Source organism: Pezoporus occidentalis, unplaced genomic scaffold (assembly GCF_034315485.1).
Source record: "Pezoporus occidentalis ecotype Australia unplaced genomic scaffold, CSIRO_AGI_Poc_V1 ctg53, whole genome shotgun sequence".
Taxonomy (NCBI): Eukaryota; Metazoa; Chordata; class Aves; order Psittaciformes; family Psittacidae; genus Pezoporus; species Pezoporus occidentalis.
The window spans coordinates 5,177,479-5,196,298 of NW_026915866.1; the positions used below are offsets into that span (position 1 = coordinate 5,177,479).

An 18,820-nucleotide genomic window follows, 5' to 3' on the forward strand; every position below is an offset into this window, starting at 1 on the left:
GGACTTTGAGCAACCTGGTCTAGTGGAAGGTGTCCCTGCCCATGGCAGATGGGGGTGGAACTACATGACCTTTAAGGTCCTTTCCAGTCCAAACCACTCTACGGTTACGTAATAGTTGCTCTACACTGATTGCTGAGAAGAGTGAATTTATATCCCTGAATTGTGATATTATAGCTGCTTCTAACAATAGCATAGGTTTTGGGGTTTGGCACTGCTGTTACTAGTAACAGTTCAGCTCAGAGGAAGTTCAAATTTAGAGAAATGCAGTCTTAATTCCTGAAGTGTCCATGGTAGCTAAAGTTAGTTAGGATGTTATTTGATGGACCACAACAATCTTCGTGTCTTACATGAAGTTGTGCTTTAGTTTTTGGATTTCTGGTGCCAGAAATTCCCTTCAGGTGCAGTGACCACCTGATGACTACTGCAGCAATGGAATGGCTATGGGCAGTGGAGCAAGGTCACTGTAAAGTGTTTGTCTTTTCTAGCATTAACCTTAAATGATTCTACGTGAGTACAGGAACAGTATAACCATCAAGGTCCATGAAAGATATTTTACCCAGCTTCCCATGAGATTAGAAGTGACAGCTAAATTAGCCCACAGAAATTTCAGTAGTATTCTGGCTAAACTGTTTTGAATACTCATGTTAACTTATTTTTTAAATACAGATCTAACTGATGGATTCATTCACAGTTCTAATAATTGCACCATTAGAAACAGTCAGTCCCTTCTGCAGCACTAAGGCACTAACAGAAGTCTGTTAGGGGTGAATGGATCTCTTAATTATCTGGATGAAATGTTGCTGGATATGTTCAGTGGCAAATATCCTTACTCTGCACATCCTAGAAATCTGTAACAGCCTGCAGTCCAGCTAACAAGTGCATCTTTTTCTCAAGTGCCAGAATGATGATGTATATGTACAACATAGATAATTACTTTCTATCAAATTGTTTGTTGCAGGACACTCCTATTCCACACCAAAGAAGATCTATTGAATGTTGCACAGGCCAAGATTTCTGTAACAAACACCTTCACCCTACGCTGCCACCACTGAAAACTCGAGGTAAGGGAAGGTAAATCCAGTACCAAACCGACCTTTTCCTGCTGTTTCTCTTTGTGCCTTAGGAAGAAACAAAGCCCAAGCCCAAACCCAAAGCACCCCCCTTCAGCTGCACATGATTAGAAAGATAAACTGCATTAAACAGTGTTGCTGAATTCCTGTAGGTGATGTGGGTAGCAGTGCCCTGACCCATGGTTGCTGATACTTGGTATTATTTCTGTTGCATGCATGTAGTGAGCACCAGATGCATTAGTTACACGATTCTATCCTAGCACAGGCCTGCTGGCTATCAGTGATTATCCCAAAGACTTCTGTTTGTCATGGCAGAGGATGCCTTTTGCTATGTACGTTGTTAACCTGATAATAAAATTGAATCTTATTTCTAGTCCCTGCAGCATGCATTACTGTTCACAACTCCACACACATCTGGGTCCAGGTCTTCAGTCCAGGTTGACTGAAGACTGTTAAGCTTTTCTTATATAAAAGACCTGATAATCTCGCACTAGGACAATAATTAGTCACTTAAGTGGTTTTCCTACATGAAAAATGCAGCTGAAAATAGAATGTAGGGGAAGAGCCCATGCAAATGGATGTGTACTAACTTAGTAGATTCTGGGGCAAGATTATAGCTTTTTCATTTGTTTGTTTAAACATCACTTCCTGAAAGTCGGTAAAACTAGTTTGGCTGGATGTTGCAGATAAATTTTATAGAAATGTATTCCAAAGTAACTGTAAGCTCATCCATGATAAACTCTTGGCACTGGCAGCAATGGCCAAGATTTGAAGTGGTCAGCATGGAGATTAGTCTGCGAGAATCAGTTCAAGGTTGCAGGATAGTTTGTAATCACGATGTTCTGAGTTGAAAATCTGCAAACAGCAGATACTTGCACAAATGCATGCTCAGAGAAAGCTTTCACTTCTGTAAGCTGTTCCCTTCATGTCTATGAAATTCTTCACAGGTGGGCTGCAAAATCAGACCTGTGGAGAGTAGTATGCAAATATTTCACTGTTTACTAGCAAGCCGTTAAGTCAGCGAAACCTCATAAAGTTCTTGACTTCCAACATAAGAGTTATGTACTACTTTGTTGGTTTTTTCATTTCAAAAAGTTCTTTGGACTGAGAGAGGAGCTCTAAAAAGAAGTCAATATTTGTTCATACTTAGTATGTCAATAAATGTAATTTTAGTTAGGAAGACACTGCCGTGATTTCTTCCTGCTGCTGACTGGGTTTATTCTACATTGAAACTACTTAAAAATACTGAACCAATACCTAACACTAGACATCTACCTTATTAAGATTTTAGTTATTTGGCAATACTCTCTGCTACTTATACAGAAAGCAATAAAACAGTCTTTTGGTAGAGGCAGAAGTTGTTTGGATCAATGTTGATTTTGCTCTGTGTGTTTAGGCACCATGGTGGCAGACCCATAAAACAGCAGAGAGAATATTTGTTGAAAGAAAAAATTTACAGATTTGGAACAGCATTCTACCGGCTCTGTGTTGCAAAGTTGTCTCTTTAGCAGGACAAACAAAAGGTGTTGTATTCACTCAGCATACTCTGAAGACTTCTGTTTGAAATATGCTTTCCGCTAATGGTATCCTCCTAGTATAAAATTAAAATACATTTCAGGAACTGCTTCATTAATGTGGCTGGACAGGGCTAAAGTCAGCACCTCTATTAAGGCCTTAAGGAAATGTGTTGTGCTTGGTGCCAAGCCTGTTTTAATTTGTCATTGCTGTGCCCTAATCTGAAATCTCAGAGAAAAGCCTTAGTTTTCACTGCAACCAGGTACAGATATAGTTTTGAAATACATGCTACTGCCACTACCAAGTGCTATGGCTGTGAGCAGTTTCTATTGGAAACATTCAGATCAGGCTGTGATTGAGTACTGTTAGAATTGTCTATCAAATTTAACGTAAACTGTAAGTACAAAGAACGAGAAGATGAACTTAAAAACAAGCTTCTAGGAGCAACCTTCTGACCTCCAGGATTCCATGAAAAATATGTATGCTCCTCAGCATTTAAAAGCAAGCAGAAATTTGGCTTCTGATGAACTTGTGTCCGAGGTCATATCACATGGGAAACAGTCTAGGGAGAGCATGCAGCTGCAGGTCAGAGGTTGCTGAACTGCAAATTAACCTATGCACCAAGGTAACATCACAAAGGCAAGTCACTTACGTTCCCAAAGTTCTTTTCCAGACCTGGCATGTACTGGAAAGTGGATTTTACCCTCATCCCCCTACTCACTCCCCCGCCATGAAAAGAAAACAGGATCACATACATGAGACTGGGACCTAGAAGAATTAACACTGGTCAAAGTAAGGCTTGTTAAGCAGGATGGAAGAAACAACAGCTAAGCCTAAATTTTGAGTTCATCTCTGTACAGAACTAGCAGGATAAAATACCCCCAGAGAAACCATGAAGTCCTCATCCCAGCTGTACATATGTCTTATTAAGGAAATGAAAGTCTTAATTGGGTCTGATACAACACCTTCGCTTTAAACAATAAAAGATATTCCTGGAAATCCTAGCGAAAGTGAAGGCTGAGACCAGTCAAAAGGAGAAATATGTCTTTACTGATTTAAAACCTATATAAGCAGAAGTAGTGGTGCCACCGTGTCTGGCTCCCTGCCTGTAGAGCTTGTGATGAATGGTCAAGGGAATGATTGGAGGAATGATGGGGTTTGATGTGTGCACACAGTCTCCACGCCTCGGATTTCACTGCAGTTTTTACTTGGATAACTGTAACATTGTGAACTGGGGAGGGAAGAGAACCTCCTCTCCCTTTGATATGCTGACTTCTCCCTTGAACCTGCTGGGTGGCATTTTCAGTGAACTCCTCAGCATGGTCTTGTGTATGGGAGAGTGAGGGGATCAAGTGATGGAGGAGGGGGAAATCACAGGAAAATAACTGAGAGGCAGCTTGGTATCACCGAAGACCTTCCTTTTGTGGCCCTTTCTCCCTTTCTGTGCTGCTCACCATTGACACCAGCACGCACCACCATTTTTGTACAACATAAAACTGCTAACGTGCCATTTGCTGGGCTTCGCTGTTACTGGCCAGCTGAGGTATGTGAAGAAGCTTCCAAAAGCTACTGCATGTTTGTTTTGCATACCCCCCACTGCAATTGCTCACTGCTGCCTCCGTGGAAGCTACTGCTCATTCTCATAACCCTGCTGCTTGGCACATTGCAGTTGCCAAGTAACATAACACTCGAAAGCAAAGTACTGCTGTTCTTAAAGGACAGAGTCTCTCTGTCACACAAACTGACACTGACTGGTACCCACTACTACCTTTGCCCAGGAGCCCATGAGCCAGTGATTAAGTGGACTCAAAGCTGAGCTGCCCCATCCCTCTGCATGGTCAAGGAGGTGCCAGGAAAGGGAGGTTTGTCCTATGCTCTGTGGAGAGCAGCTTGGGCTGTAGGAGGAGGAAGGAGTTGGTCTCCAGCAGCACCAGCCTGGCTCAGTTCAGCAGAACAAACAGATGTTACTCATGTAAGAATGGGGGCATGCTTTTAATCTTGTGTTGGCTATGTGCCAATGGGTTTATGAAGTCCTCAGGTGAGCAAGCAAATGACATTTTGCCAAATGCTTTGAAAATGCAGGGAGTATTTAAAAGGTGAGACAATAGCTCGCTTATCATCCCTATCGCCTCTCATAATACATAGCCAAATAAAGACATGCGGAAATTATTCTCCTCTCCTGTGAGAGCCAGTTGCATACCCATGCTGTGCATAGTGAACCACTGGTAGTGGTCATGTGTTAGCTATAGGGGACATCACCTGCTGTAAGAGTGTAAGCATCACTGCTACTGGAGTCTGCATTAGCCACTTGCAGCATGCAGATCAAGACATATTCCTTTATGTCTTGCATGTTGCCTTGTACTTGCTTCCCATAATTGCATTTGAGTATCAAAAAATCTGGCAGTGCTGGAGTCTGAAGTTGGAGAGCTACACAGCACTCTGGGAAAATCAGACTGCTTTTGCTGACTTTTCTGAATAGGAGAAGCCCATTAGAAGCATTGAGCACAGAGTGTGGATTGTTTAAATCCTAAATATGTCTGGAATTTGATTCAAGATTTCAGTATCATTATCATCCCTCTCCTGAGTGTACATACTCAGACACACACAGGCAACATGAACCGTATGGATGCTTTACAAGTTCTGGTAGTGCAACACCTCGTGTCTGTGTAAATGCACAGACTTCTGTGGCTATAATGCCTAGCATACACAAGTATGAACAAGATCTTAATTGCGCCCTCTGCATTTGACATCAGCTTTCATTACTGCTAAGCATAAAAGCCCATCTTCCATCATGGCTTATTCTGTGAAATGGTAAAAGCTTTGCTGTTGACAGGTATCCAGGTTCCTCTCAAGTGCGAAATCCCAGTATACGGTATGTGTGCTGTGTTCATCCTCTCCTCAGCTGATGGGCTGCAGCGTCTTAAACTGTTGCAAACCACACATTTTAGATGGAAATGGCTGGCCAACCCATGCTGCTTAGAAAGCATGAACTAGAGCCCTTAGCCCTGCTGAGCAGCCTTTGTGGGAGAGGTCTGGATTCCCCAGTGGGCTCTCAGTTTCGGCTCACAGCCCACTTGGAGTGGCAGGCCAGGGAGAAATCTGCTGTGGCAGGGAGAATGATGGGCTCCACTGTTTTCCTGATAGACATCGTGTCAGTGTCCCCTTTCAAAGGCATCAGCTGTGTCTTGAATGTTTACATTTTTAATGCTCCAGGAGCAGGGAATGGCAGGTTACAATATGACCAGTGTGATCAAAAGGTGCGTTGGTAGGTAATCTCTGTTTGTAGTGGAAAGGGGAAGGAAAGAAATAGTTTGGGTACAAAAACAGAAGGAGAAACTGGATCTTAAAAATAAAAGCCTGACAGTGAACCAAGAGTCCCCTAGGAATCTCTTCTCATTACCCTTGTAAATCTGAAATGTAATAGTGCTGTTCCAGGATGAGTTGGTAAGGATAGATTTCTTGCATATTACAATGTATTGGGCATTAGTGTGAAAGATGCAAGACAGCAAGGCTGGAAAAGCTTCAGAAAACATCATCCTTATTTGCATTGTATCAGATAGCAACTCTGTGAGGGTGTTATATGTACCTACATGCTAAAATACCATAGTTCTGAGAGTCTGGGGGGTAGGGGAGGTTAAAGAGAAATAGTGCTAGGTTTCTTTGGTTCTCAGCAGAAGAGGATGCATGAAGGTCAGACTCGCCTGAGTTAGGAGTACAAATTTGGAGATTAATGGTATACTTTAAAGGAGACTATGAGTCTCCCATGCAAAGATTGACCAAAACGTTGTAATAGTTTTTACATAATGGCATTTTTACAAGTTATTTGACACATTTAATTTTCAGAGTGTTTTACAGAATAGCTGCTGGAAAGATAGTTTTGCCCATGAGCACAGGAAGACTTGCTGACACACAGTGCTGCTATAGAGTGAATGGAGGAGAAAAATTCCTGCTCAGGTGTTTAAAAACAGGATCTAAGAGATTATTCTGCAGTGATGGAAAGATGCTTTCAAGGCCTCTTATGGTCTCCTTTCTTAGGGGTGGATGGTCCTCTGTGTCTTCTCTCCTAGGATAAATGCAATTATTGTTTTTTTTTACATTAACTGCTTGATAGGATGCTACTTAGTAAGAGTGATTTAAGACAGTGGCAGTAATTTTACTATGTCCTGGCTGATCACTTAGGTTAAGATACAGAGCTACAGGTCTTAATTGATTTTTTCATTCAGAGTCAAACAGGGAGTTGCAGATCAAGGTGATGTTTTGCCTTATTGAGGGCTGAAAAGACAAATAGGCTTTTGGAGGTTCTGCTTCTGCCTTGATCAGTGAGGGTCAAGGAGGAAGTGTACAAAACACCTGGGGAAACCAGGGGTATCTTGCATAGGACTTTGGTAGAAAAGAGAGGAAATCATGTTTGCTGCACTTCTGAAGGTGTGTGTGCCTCTTAATACTGACTTTGTACCACTTCCCTTTCCAAATTTTCCACCTTCCTGGTTTTAATCCCAGACTTTGCTGAAGGAAACATTCACCATAAGGCCCTGCTGATCTCGGTGACTGTTTGCAGTATTCTTCTGGTGCTTATCATCATATTCTGCTACTTCAGGTAAATAAAGAATATTTTACCAGCTTGTTAATGTTCCTCCCAACATTTATCTTGTTATAGACAGGAATTTGAAAAAATTGAAGTTGACCTTAAGGAAAAGAAATGGAAAACTGTAATTTTATGATAAGGAAAAATGTTTATTTTATTCACCCTAATCACAGGTATACCTATGAGATGTATTTCATACAGCATCTTTTGCCAAAAATCCTAAAAATCCATTCAGGTAGAAGCACAGACTATTCTTTGCTGAGTATAAGAAAGCCACAGGACAAATTTTAGATAGGGTGAATAAACCTAAGGCTTCTAAGTGTGTTTACGTGGTGACAAACTGATCATAAAAAAGAGAGGGATACAGGAATGTAAGTAAATATGTCTGGAATGTCATCAAAATCTACGTGCATTATGTTTAACCAATTTGTTCCAGTTTTTAAATAGTCCAAATCCCATGACCTTACCTCCTCTAGCTCTTGAAAGATCCACTGCAGTCAGTAAAATAAAACTGGGTATTTCTTGGTCTGTGTTTTAAACGTATTTACATTTCTGAAAGAAAAACATTTGGTTGCTCTGCAAACTTACACCGGATTGCACAGTCTTTGAGTTTTATACTGAAAGCATTAAACATTGCTAAAAATAAAATAGAAAGTTTTGGGCAGTAAGTCCAGTACATTCCCCAGGGAAGCAGAGGAAGCTGTGAGTCCATAAATGAAGCAAGATGTGGAGGTCCGTGTGCATTATTCATTGCACATGTGTTCATTGTATTCGAAGCTAATTTCACTTTCATGTAAAATGGCAGATACAAGCGCCAAGAGACGAGGCCCCACTACAGCATTGGGCTGGAGCAGGATGAAACCTACATTCCCCCTGGAGAGTCCCTGAAGGATTTGATCGAGCAGTCCCAGAGCTCAGGGAGCGGCTCCGGACTCCCTCTCCTGGTAAGGAAGCAGTATTATCTCAGAGCAAGTTTAAAAGGCAAGAAGAATGAGTAGAAGATGACAAAATGAGGCAGAATAAAATACATTTGTGTGTCCTCATTTGCTGTTTTAGGTTGTTTTTTTTTTCCTCTCCCAGAAATGAAAAGGATTTAAGCTGGGGAAGAGCTGTTTTAGAAAGCTGGAGACTGTTTTTTCATGCAGACTACACTAGAAAAGCTAAAGAGTGTTTTTTTACCTTAGTTCATTTCTTATTTTAGATGCCATAGAGTAAGTACAGGCTAATAGAGCTCACAAAAATTCATCAGGATTTGCCCCACTGTACAAGACAGCATCTGGCAGACTGATCTTATTTTCTTGCTTTTTATGTGCAACACACAATAGCGTTTCAAACATTGACACACCGTCTTTATATAAAAGGAATTGTAATTCATCAAACTGGGAACCTTTTTATGTGTAGACTTCACTGTGTGTTCAGAATTCAAGAGTGAATTATTTTCCCTTGTCGTCTCAAAGGTTAAAGGCACAGGGATGGAGTTTGTGATTATTTCTGAACTGACTCCAGAATGACTGAACTCCTTGAACTCACCTGCTGAAAAGGCAGAAGTTTTACCTTCTGTGGCAAAACAGTTCTGTTCAGCAGGGTTTTTGGTTCTAGGGGTCATTGTTGCTTTTAGTGCTGAAACAAAACAAGATAAAAAAGCCAGGTTACTTATTTAAAACTACTGTTCTGAGAAAATGAATTAGATTTTATTTTCTTTTTTTCAGAGATGATGTGTCCCTCCTGTCTCCAAAAACTATTAGTTTACTGTTCCTATTACTGTAGATGTTGCCCAGTTTCCAAGTACCGTGTACTATCTATCTGGTTTTTGCCCGCACAGTTTTTTTATGCACCCTAAAGAAGTAATAAAATTGGAGGTTTTATAAATCCTTAAAATTAAGCAACAGGATAAGTGGTTGGCAAAAACCTGACTGAACACAATTTGTTCTGACAGGAGAAAATGCTTAGAGCCCCATTTAAATAAAGTGCAGACTTTTTTAAAAATCCAGTTTTCTGACAGTTGACAAGCTATTGAGGAAAAAGCCAGGCTGCCAAGCGGGTGCTGTGACTGGGGATGAACATGGAAAACCCGTGGTCATTTTTCTCCATCATTTAGGTCTAGGCTTTAAGAAAGCTCTGTCATATCCCATACCAATGTCCCTCTAGCATTCCCAGGGAGTGCTTACAATTTATCTAATTGTGAGGGGCTCTTGCTCTTTTTTTGCTTTGGTTTTTTGGATAACGCCTGCCACATCAAGGTCCTGGTCTGCACTTATTGCGTCTACCTGTTGTAGTAACAGAAATAGTATAATAATTTAGAGCAAACACTAGGAACTTGGTTGTTCTTCTCTGGAGGATGTGTTTCCAGCAGTCCATGTGGGTAGTAGGCGCCCTGAGGCATCTCATGTCAGTGCGTGGCTTGCTACTTCATCCTAGGATGCCCGTGAGACAAAAAAGATTGAGGAAGGCAGGATGTGGCTTCTTGTTCTTTATACCTTCCTCTGTCCCTGTGAGCTGGTTAAGATGGGATGTATGGTGTTACTGGTGTCCCCAGGTCTACTCTTGCAGTTTGCAGAAAACTAACCTGCTAATCAATTGCTGTAATGACCAAGGTGGCGTCCCAGCTGGGTTGTTGCTCAGTACTTATCAGAGCGGTGCTGGTGCTCCATAAAGCAGAAACCATTCTATCTTCTGCCAGTCCTCTCTCAAGCCTGGAGACTTCGCAGCCTCTGGACCAAGTATTCTTCCTGAAGGCTATGAAAATGCATACATTTTTTTCCCCCAGACTTTCCTTTTAAGTAGTGTTTTTCTGTGGCATCGAAGAAAAAGGAGAGCTATAATGAATTTTGCACTTGGTAATAGATGTTCGCTTCATTTCCCAGAGAGCTATAACTGCTACAGGCTTGCTAGAAATGCTCAGATTAATACTTCTGGGTTGACGTCTGAAACAAATATATAGGAAGTGCCTGGCAATAATGCTCTAGACTTTATTGTGCAAGAGTTTGTTTTCAACTGTATTATTTCTTACCAGCACAAAACATCCAAAGTTATTATTCCAGGAAAGTAAGCCACAGATTTATTACAAAATGTCACTTTATGCTAAACAGTAATGTTTGCCTTCTGTGCAAAACATTTATTCTAATGGGTACAAATATTATACCAAAACCAAGCATTAACCAAGGTTTTATTGATACTTTGACATTCAGGAAACGTTCTTTCTCCTGACCTGTTTGTACCTCTGACATAGAAGTTTGCTGCAGGTTAAATGCTGCCAATCAAATTTTAAACCAAGACAAATAAATTTAGTTCTAAATAAAGGCTTTGAGCCAACAAGCCAGGGTGCACAGTCAAGTCTGTGCAAGCAAGCAGAATCCCATTGGCCTTGACAGAGCAAGAAGTGTAGGGTGAAGCTGTTGCCCCCATGAATCCACATGCAAAACTGGAGAAGGAGATTAGACACTGGAGATATTTATTGCAGTCTGTATGAAGATTTTGCTGAATTAAAGCTTTTTCTTTAGCTTTTCATGTACTTTTTTCCTAATTCCTCTCCCAATGAATTTCGCTTTTCAAGGGACTGCAACCCAACCCAGTCAAAATATTGATGTTACAAAAGGTTGGTTTGTCTGAATTTTCATCTGAGATAGCTGAACATATTTAGCTGAACATCACAAAAACAGAATGCAGAAAATAGAGACAATGGGTAATTGGGAATGCAGAAAATAGAGACAATGGGTAATTGGACTGATTACAGCTAGGGAGGGGAAACAAAGGGCCATGTAACCTTACCTGGCTGTTCCTAGAGCTCAAGTAGCAAAATGCACAGAAAGAAATAACTCCCCCCCCCCCCCCCAATCTACTCAGTGTAAATAATTCATATCATATCATATCATTCAGAATGCTCATGAAATCAGTTCACCCAACAATTTTGATTAACCGATTTGTTTTAGAAATTGTAATCAGTGTATGATTCAAGAAAGGGCTAAATTCCTTAAAATAAAATAAATTGTTCATAGGAAATCATTTGACCAGTTCTAGCAAGAGAAAACCAGGTTAAGGACCTTCACATAGCATTCTGCCGCCTGAAAACCCATAACAGAAATGCGTTTTCATTTTCTTAATGTAATTTAATAAGGAACTTTTCATCATTAAGTATTGTAATTCCATGTACTTTATGATGCCATTACATATATTTACACAAATTATTTGATGTAACTGCATTATTGTTCAGGATGCATTTTTTAAATGGGCAAAATAGAAAGCAACAATGCTAAAATGACATTACAAAATGTTACAGTAAAATTCCAATGTAATATAACTGTTGTTCAATCACTATCTGAGAGTATAAAAGAAAATAAATCAGTTTAAAAAATTAAGGCTAATCTCTGTTGTTGGCTTTCACTGATATTATTCAAAAATAATGACACTGAAGCCACCATCTTGGAAGTCTAATAATGCATTACAGGGCTGGAAAAACTAAATTCTGTTTAAATGACAGAAGAAAAAAGCTGGGACTTTTGAAATAGCTTTTATAAATGCCACTGTATGTTTTTCTTCTTTAAATTGCCTAATATGAAAACGAGTAATTATTTACAAAATAAATTATGATAGACCTTTCCTAATAGGTTTTGATTTCATCTTTGGACATACATTCATGCTCCAGTGGGCTTGTGTCAGTCCTGCTCTGCAGTACCAAACTGGTAGCTTCCTCTGGACTTCCCAGGGATAACAAAGCCAGTGATTTTAAAATCAAGTTTTGATTATTTCTGTCAGCCAGGATTGCAAAAATGTGTGGGATTACATGGAGCTTTCCTAGGGATTTAGATAGTGCACACTTGCTGCAATAAACTGCTTGAAATTTGCATACAAATCATGGCAAAAGCAAGAGAACTCAAATTTGCATTTGTCCAGATTGTGCCAAGTGCTTGGACCAGTTGAAAAACCAAAAGTCATTAACTGGATTGAACTGGCAATACTGAAGAACAAGAGGGTGGCATTTTAATGCCTTGTTATACCAGGGTTAGGCTGAGTCAAGTGTGAAAACCAGTGGGTTGTGTTGCGGCACCTACTCAAGTTTTTATTTTTGGACTTTTAGAAATAAGTGATCCATAGGCATACTCCAGTCCTGTGAGAATGTATTAGGCTTCATTTATCCAAGATTTTTTCTAGTCATAAAAGCTTGTTAAATGTAGAATCAGTCCATCTGATATTGGAGTCTGCCATCCTTATGAGCGATGTCTCTGCAATGCTGCCGAGTACATTGACCTGATGCTACAACTGCCTATAGCTTATGCTACATCTGACTTCAGCATCAATTCACAGTTTGGCCATTGACAAAGCTGGTACGGATACTAGACAGGGTAGATTTAAAGCTGTTCTTCCATATCTTCAGAAAAAAAACCTGACTTTTTATTACTGTGTAATGATGGTTATTAAAATTAATGTAGGCACATGGGTTCTAACTGTGTAAGTAGTGGTTGAGGTTCCTAACATCAAATTTATATCTGTTGAAATTATTAGCCATGGGATTTTCAGGCAAAGTGTTAGGGAGCAATTTTGCTAGTTTTGGAGCACTGATATGCTTTTGGCTCTTGTGAGCCCTGCCCTTGAGTCTTAGTTGTGTTGAGCATGTAACAAACATTCCCATTTTAATAAAAAATGTGTTAGCTACCCCTTCAGAATTTGTTGTGCATTGGGCTGGCCAGGAGTGTTTTCAGTCAAAGCTTTTCCGGAAATAACAAAAAAATTCCATCAAAAGTAGCAACCTCCCACAGGAAAATAAAAATTTCAGGGGTTGTTGGCCAATGTTTCCTTCACACACACTGATTTACTTTCTTGAGAGGCCATGGTGTGTTTTGGGATTGCGTGCAAAGGCTTCTTCACAGTGGCAGGAATGGCTTCACCCATTCTGTGTCTGGGGAAAACAGGGAGCATCCGTGCTGCAGTGCTTTACTGAAATCCACATTACAATGGCTGTGCATCCCCCTTTCCAACACGCTTGCAGCACAGGAAGAAGGTGAAGAAGGAGGGAGGTGAATGCTGAGCAAGTTGTAACTGCCCATCTTGGCATTTCACAGGTTCAAAGGACAATTGCAAAACAGATTCAGATGGTAAAGCAGATTGGAAAAGGCCGCTATGGAGAAGTCTGGATGGGAAAGTGGCGTGGCGAAAAGGTAGCTGTGAAAGTTTTTTTTACCACCGAGGAGGCCAGCTGGTTCAGAGAAACAGAAATCTACCAGACTGTTCTGATGAGGCATGAAAATATTCTTGGTGAGTGAAATTAAAGAGAATTATTTGATAGCTTATAAGTTTCTTGAGTTTTAATAGTTTTGTATTTCCTGTTGTCTGATGCCCTTTCCTACGCGCTTTGTTACCTGCTGTGCTCCGCAATTATCCACCCAGCACTTTCCAAAAGAAAGATGTTTCAGGGATTACTGACGCATAAATAAAAGTTAAAAAAGAGTGGGCTTGGGGGACTGATGCTCCAACACTGCGTCTGTTTCTGCCACCTGTAGTTCCATATCTGGGCTTTCTGAAAATATGTTAAAGGCTAGAGGTACATGGAAGTAAGATGAAAGAATTTAAATATGTTATTAAAATAAAACCATTGAAGTGTCTTGTCAGTTGAGAGTTCTGAGCAACCAAAAAAGCCCTGAGAAGTATTATAAATGAAAATCTTTTTTCTGCAGGATTCATTGCCGCAGACATTAAAGGTACAGGATCTTGGACCCAGCTGTATCTCATCACTGACTACCATGAGAACGGCTCGCTTTATGATTATCTAAAATCTACTACCTTGGACACAAAAGCTATGCTAAAACTGGCTTACTCCTCGGTTAGTGGCTTGTGCCACCTTCACACTGAGATCTTCAGTACTCAAGGCAAACCTGCTATTGCTCACCGTGACCTAAAAAGTAAGAATATCCTGGTGAAAAAGAACGGCACCTGCTGTATAGCAGATTTGGGCTTGGCTGTTAAGTTTATCAGGTGAGTAGAAGTGAGGAAGGCAAGGAAAAGTTGGTAGATCAGAGGCAAACTGTGGTTTTGCTCATGTCTGAGGAAGTGTGTACATGTGAATAAAGCACCTGCAGTGTGTGTGCTCATGTCTGTGTGTCAGGAAGGCTACCTGTGTGGGTGAGAGTGCGACATAAATACATAATGTGGGTGTATAAACAATTTTTAACTGTCAAGCACATTAGTTGCATTTGCATGAAGGTTCCATTTTCATCACTTTGCTCTCAATAGCAACCCAAGCATTGCTGCCACATGCTAAAAGGGCATAGCACTGACAGGGTGATCATGTCAGTAAACTTGTCACTGAAGCTTTCAGTTTGTCTGATCCCAAGGTAATACAGTCACAACTTATATAGCATAATATTAAACACTTGCAGAAGTTACTAATTGGGATTTATTGAAAAGCACCCCATTTGGACTGCCTTTTGTTTCATTTCCTACAAATCAAATTGCTGAAGCACAGATTTAATTTTTGAAATGGCTTTTAAATTTGATTAAAAAAAAGTTAGTTGTGTGTTTAAACAACTTAGAGCAGACAAGTAGGACAAGTTACTCCTGGGATTCATAAAGGAGTCATTGCTGTCTGACAGCTCCATTGAAAAGGAGCTTGAGCTCTCAGCAGTGGTAGAGATGCGTTCAAAGTGCCTGAATTTCCTGTGCACAGAAATGTGACCATGCACTGAAGGTTGCAGTTTCAGAGGTCAGCTTTGAAACCGTGTGCTCCCTGAAGTATCAAACAAAATAAAAAAAAAAAAGGAAAGTAAGAATTCTGTACAAATCTTGAACTGAAATTGTTCAGAAGGTAAGGAAAGGCAAGTTTTTCTGTTCTCACTATTCACTCATCTACCTGATTTCTTGGTGAGGCTTTTCCCTTATGAACCTAACCTGTCTTTAGGAGATGAGGAAGGAATATTTTTACGTTAAGGAGTGGGGTCCTAGAAAAAAGCAACTTGGAAATGCACTATTTTCTGTAAAAGCTTCAGGGAAGAAATTCACCCTTTGTGGGTGCTCCTTGCCTGACAAGTACAGAGGCAGCATGCTGCTTAGGTGTGAACCAAACTAGGTGTGAACCAAACTAGGAACTACCAAGTGTTGCTATAAAAGAAGGTGAAATACGTATTTGCCATAGTCCAAATGGAATTTACATTACGTACTTGACTTGTTTTTATGCTGAATCCTTCCCTAGGCAGCATTTCTCAGGCAATGATGAGGGCAGAAAAAAGTAATTGAAAGGGGTGTGCTCTGCTGAAGCTAATGAGTTAAGTTCTCTGCTTTCTCATTTTATTTGGGATGTTGCAAGGCGCTGCAGGTCACTAAATTTATGTTACATTCTTGGAGGTATGCAGAAATACCACCAGCATATGTATGATTTAATGACTGTGTAGGTGGCCTCAGGCTCAGCTTTTTTTGTCATTTTCATAATGGTGAAAAAAAATTGCTCTAGGTGAAAAAAATTACGGAAGAAGTTGTGTAATTATCCTGCAAGATTTCATTTTATCCATCACATTTAAAATATGTATGTTTTGAATGTGGAGAAAATAGACCTTTTTAAGCTAACCACAATATATACCATATTGAACTTTTAAAAACATTAAAACTGATGCAGCTGAATCTGAGTTAATAAGAAAAAAAAAGGTACTAAATCCTGTCACATCATTAATGGGAATTTTCTTCCCATTAGGTATACATTGTATTTTCTGGTAAATGTGTGGAGTGTAACACATTTGATTAGATTTTTTTACACGTTTATGTCTCTCTGTTTACACATCTTGATGTGTAAAAGTTGGGAGAGATCAAACATAATGCATGCACAAAAAATGGTTATACTCCTGTTCCCTGCAGAGCTGATTTGCTATAGCTAAGTGATCCTGCCCCAGCTATAAAGTGTCCTCAATTAATTGCTAAGACTAAAGCATTAGGTGGTGGAGTATGTTAAGAAAATTGCATTTGATGAAGATGTGATTGTTATCACCAGCATTAGAGCTCAGGCTTAATACTATTGAAATCTCACAAACTGGTTCTGCATTTAAATGCTTAACATAGCCTCAGGTGGGGGTCAGCCTTTTAAGGAGGGTTGCCTTTAAGAGGCTTTCCTTGTAAGAATTGTTCCATTAAGATTATGCATTACTTTGACCTTATTTGAGAGTGGGTATGGTGTGAATTTACTACTTCTCTCCTCTAATTTGCTTTCTTTTCAAGCCACTTTATCACATATTTAATGCCCTTTTCCTCCCTTCTTTTTCTTTTAGTGATACAAACGAGGTGGACATACCTCCCAACACCCGTGTAGGAACAAAACGCTATATGCCTCCTGAGGTGCTGGATGAAAGCTTGAATAGAAACCATTTTCAGTCGTACATCATGGCTGATATGTACAGTTTTGGGCTCATCCTTTGGGAAATAGCAAGGAGATGTGTTTCAGGAGGTAAAGAGCTGAAAGATCACTTTTAATTGTATCAGTGAACCCCATTTATGACCCAAATCTTCTTTTTCACTAGGTAGTTGTTTTTACTGTAATGAACAAAAGTGGATAAACCATACAGGTAACTCTCTTAGTATCTGTTCTCTTGTTGAAATTTATTTTAAAGCATCAGTCAGTGCTACTTCGACAGCAGAGATTTAGACTGTGTTTTAATGGCTCATTTGAAGGCAGCTGATGCCTGCACTGAAGGAATACAGAACTCATTTGGGGGCCTTTCCAATGGTAACACATTTTGCTGGACTGAGGGTATTCACTATTTTAGAAGAAAGAAAATAGTGATTTCTTTGTTTTGTTAAGAGTTAATTAGAAGGTAGAGGACAAACAATTTGGGGGGATGCTATGCCATTATTTAAAACAAATAAACTGTTTATAAGACAAAGAGAAATAAAAAAAAAGGAAGTGGCACTCATTACATTGTTGTCATATCAGTGATTTCATTCTGATATGAATCATTCAAGTGTGAGGACAGCAAAGATAAAGCAGTGCAGCCAGCTGCAGACTTAGGGCGTAGATCCATCCTTCTACACATAGGCTGTGTGTGCTTTCTGCATGTAGAGTTCAGTGTAGTGCAGAAATGATGGGTGTTATTACCTCTATTTTGCCACCAAGGAAAGCTAAATGCAGAGAAATGATTTGGCAGCGGTTATGGGCCACATTGGTGGCAAGTAAGAGGAGAGCATGACTCTCTCGGGTCTACACTACGCTCACCAGACTTTATGGGTCTTTAAAGCCCACAGTAGTGTGCTGAATGCTCACTCCATCATTACCCTAGAGAAGCTGAATTTCACTGATGAGCAAGAGATCCCTGTTTACAAACGGGTAAAGTGCCTTGCAATTATGTAACGTAAAATCTGTAATGTTGTTGTGTTTTTTGTTGCCAAGCTCTGAAAAGGCATAGAAGTGTCCTTTAACATACACCAGTTCCACTGGTAAAAGGAGACCTAATTCAAGATTATTTCACAGCCAGATTACTCTGATAGAGGCCCTATGTTAATAGCACTTCCTGTGATAATTTACTGAAGATCGCCGGATGGGACAGTAGTGGTAGAAACTGTCTCACTTGGCAAGTAATTGTGCTTTCAGGTTAGGATGTCTGCCCAGTCTTTACATGGCAATGGTTACATTGGAATTTGACTGTGAAATAAACTTCTAGGGCAGGGAAGTCCTTTTAAGAAGTACATCTAATTGTTAACCAGTATGACCAATCTGTTATAAAATGAGAGGGGAAGAGCATAGTGGAAGGTATCTTTTGCAAATGATGGGCAACTAATTACTTCTTTCAGGAATAGTTGAGGAATACCAGCTTCCATACCATGACCTTGTGCCCACCGACCCCTCGTATGAGGACATGCGGGAGATTGTGTGTATCAAGAGACTTCGCCCTTCGTTTCCCAACAGATGGAGCAGTGATGAGGTACTGTTGCTTTTAAAGTGCAGCCTCTGTTTTCAAGCAGAGCGAGTGAGTGAGGTTGACCCAATTCTGCATCATTTTGACTAAGGAGGAGCTTTACCACTGGTGCGAGCACCAGTCACAGTATAACATGGCTTGGGAAAGAGCATGAGCTTCTCTCAGATATCCCCACGGAAGGTTTCAGAACCCCAGGGGCCATAACCTACAATATTTGTAAGTGTGTTCCTCATGTGCTATTTACCATATCCCCCAGCAATAGCAGGCTATGCTCAGACCTTCTTGGACTCTTTGTTTTCCTCTTGCACTCATTTTGCTTTCTGCTTCCTGCATTAATAGCATTAAATCAGTGCCTAGCCAAAAAACTTGAAAGAGAAGCTGTTTTGTATTATATAGTACAATTGCAGCATACTTGGTGTATTGGCAGCTACTTCAGTGTATGCTGATATGTGGGCTTTGATTCCAACCTTTTTCCTTTTATAAGAAGGAAATATCTCCTCTCTCTTTGACATGAAATGAGCATACAGCTTTCTGTGATCACTGTGTGTGGTCTTGGAAACACAATTTTGCTATGATTTTATGCTAGCATGATTGCAAGATACTAGCAATAGTACAGCCACAGTAGCTGAGCTGCACTGATCGTTCACTCCTTTACATCTTACAGAAAACAATGCTCATGTCCCTCTTGGTATTTTAGCAGAGGGCTACAGGCTTTTCAGAGGAGACGTAGGATCCAGAAAATACTTTACAGAATAAAACAAGGAGGT

At 40.1% G+C, this 18,820-nt stretch overlaps 1 protein-coding gene across 3 annotated transcripts in view; it reads left to right on the forward strand.

Moving 5' to 3' along the window:
- Positions 1-18,820, forward strand: part of BMPR1B (bone morphogenetic protein receptor type 1B) — a 150,188-nt gene that overhangs the window by 126,852 nt on the left and 4,516 nt on the right. For all 3 annotated transcript variants that reach the window (XM_062637634.1, XM_062637635.1, XM_062637633.1), the window contains exons 4-10: positions 959-1,061; positions 7,086-7,182; positions 7,976-8,114; positions 13,227-13,419; positions 13,839-14,136; positions 16,413-16,588; positions 17,929-18,059. In XM_062637634.1, the coding sequence (XP_062493618.1) occupies positions 959-1,061; positions 7,086-7,182; positions 7,976-8,114; positions 13,227-13,419; positions 13,839-14,136; positions 16,413-16,588; positions 17,929-18,059 (1,137 nt within the window). The remainder of the gene's footprint in view (positions 1-958; positions 1,062-7,085; positions 7,183-7,975; positions 8,115-13,226; positions 13,420-13,838; positions 14,137-16,412; positions 16,589-17,928; positions 18,060-18,820) is intronic.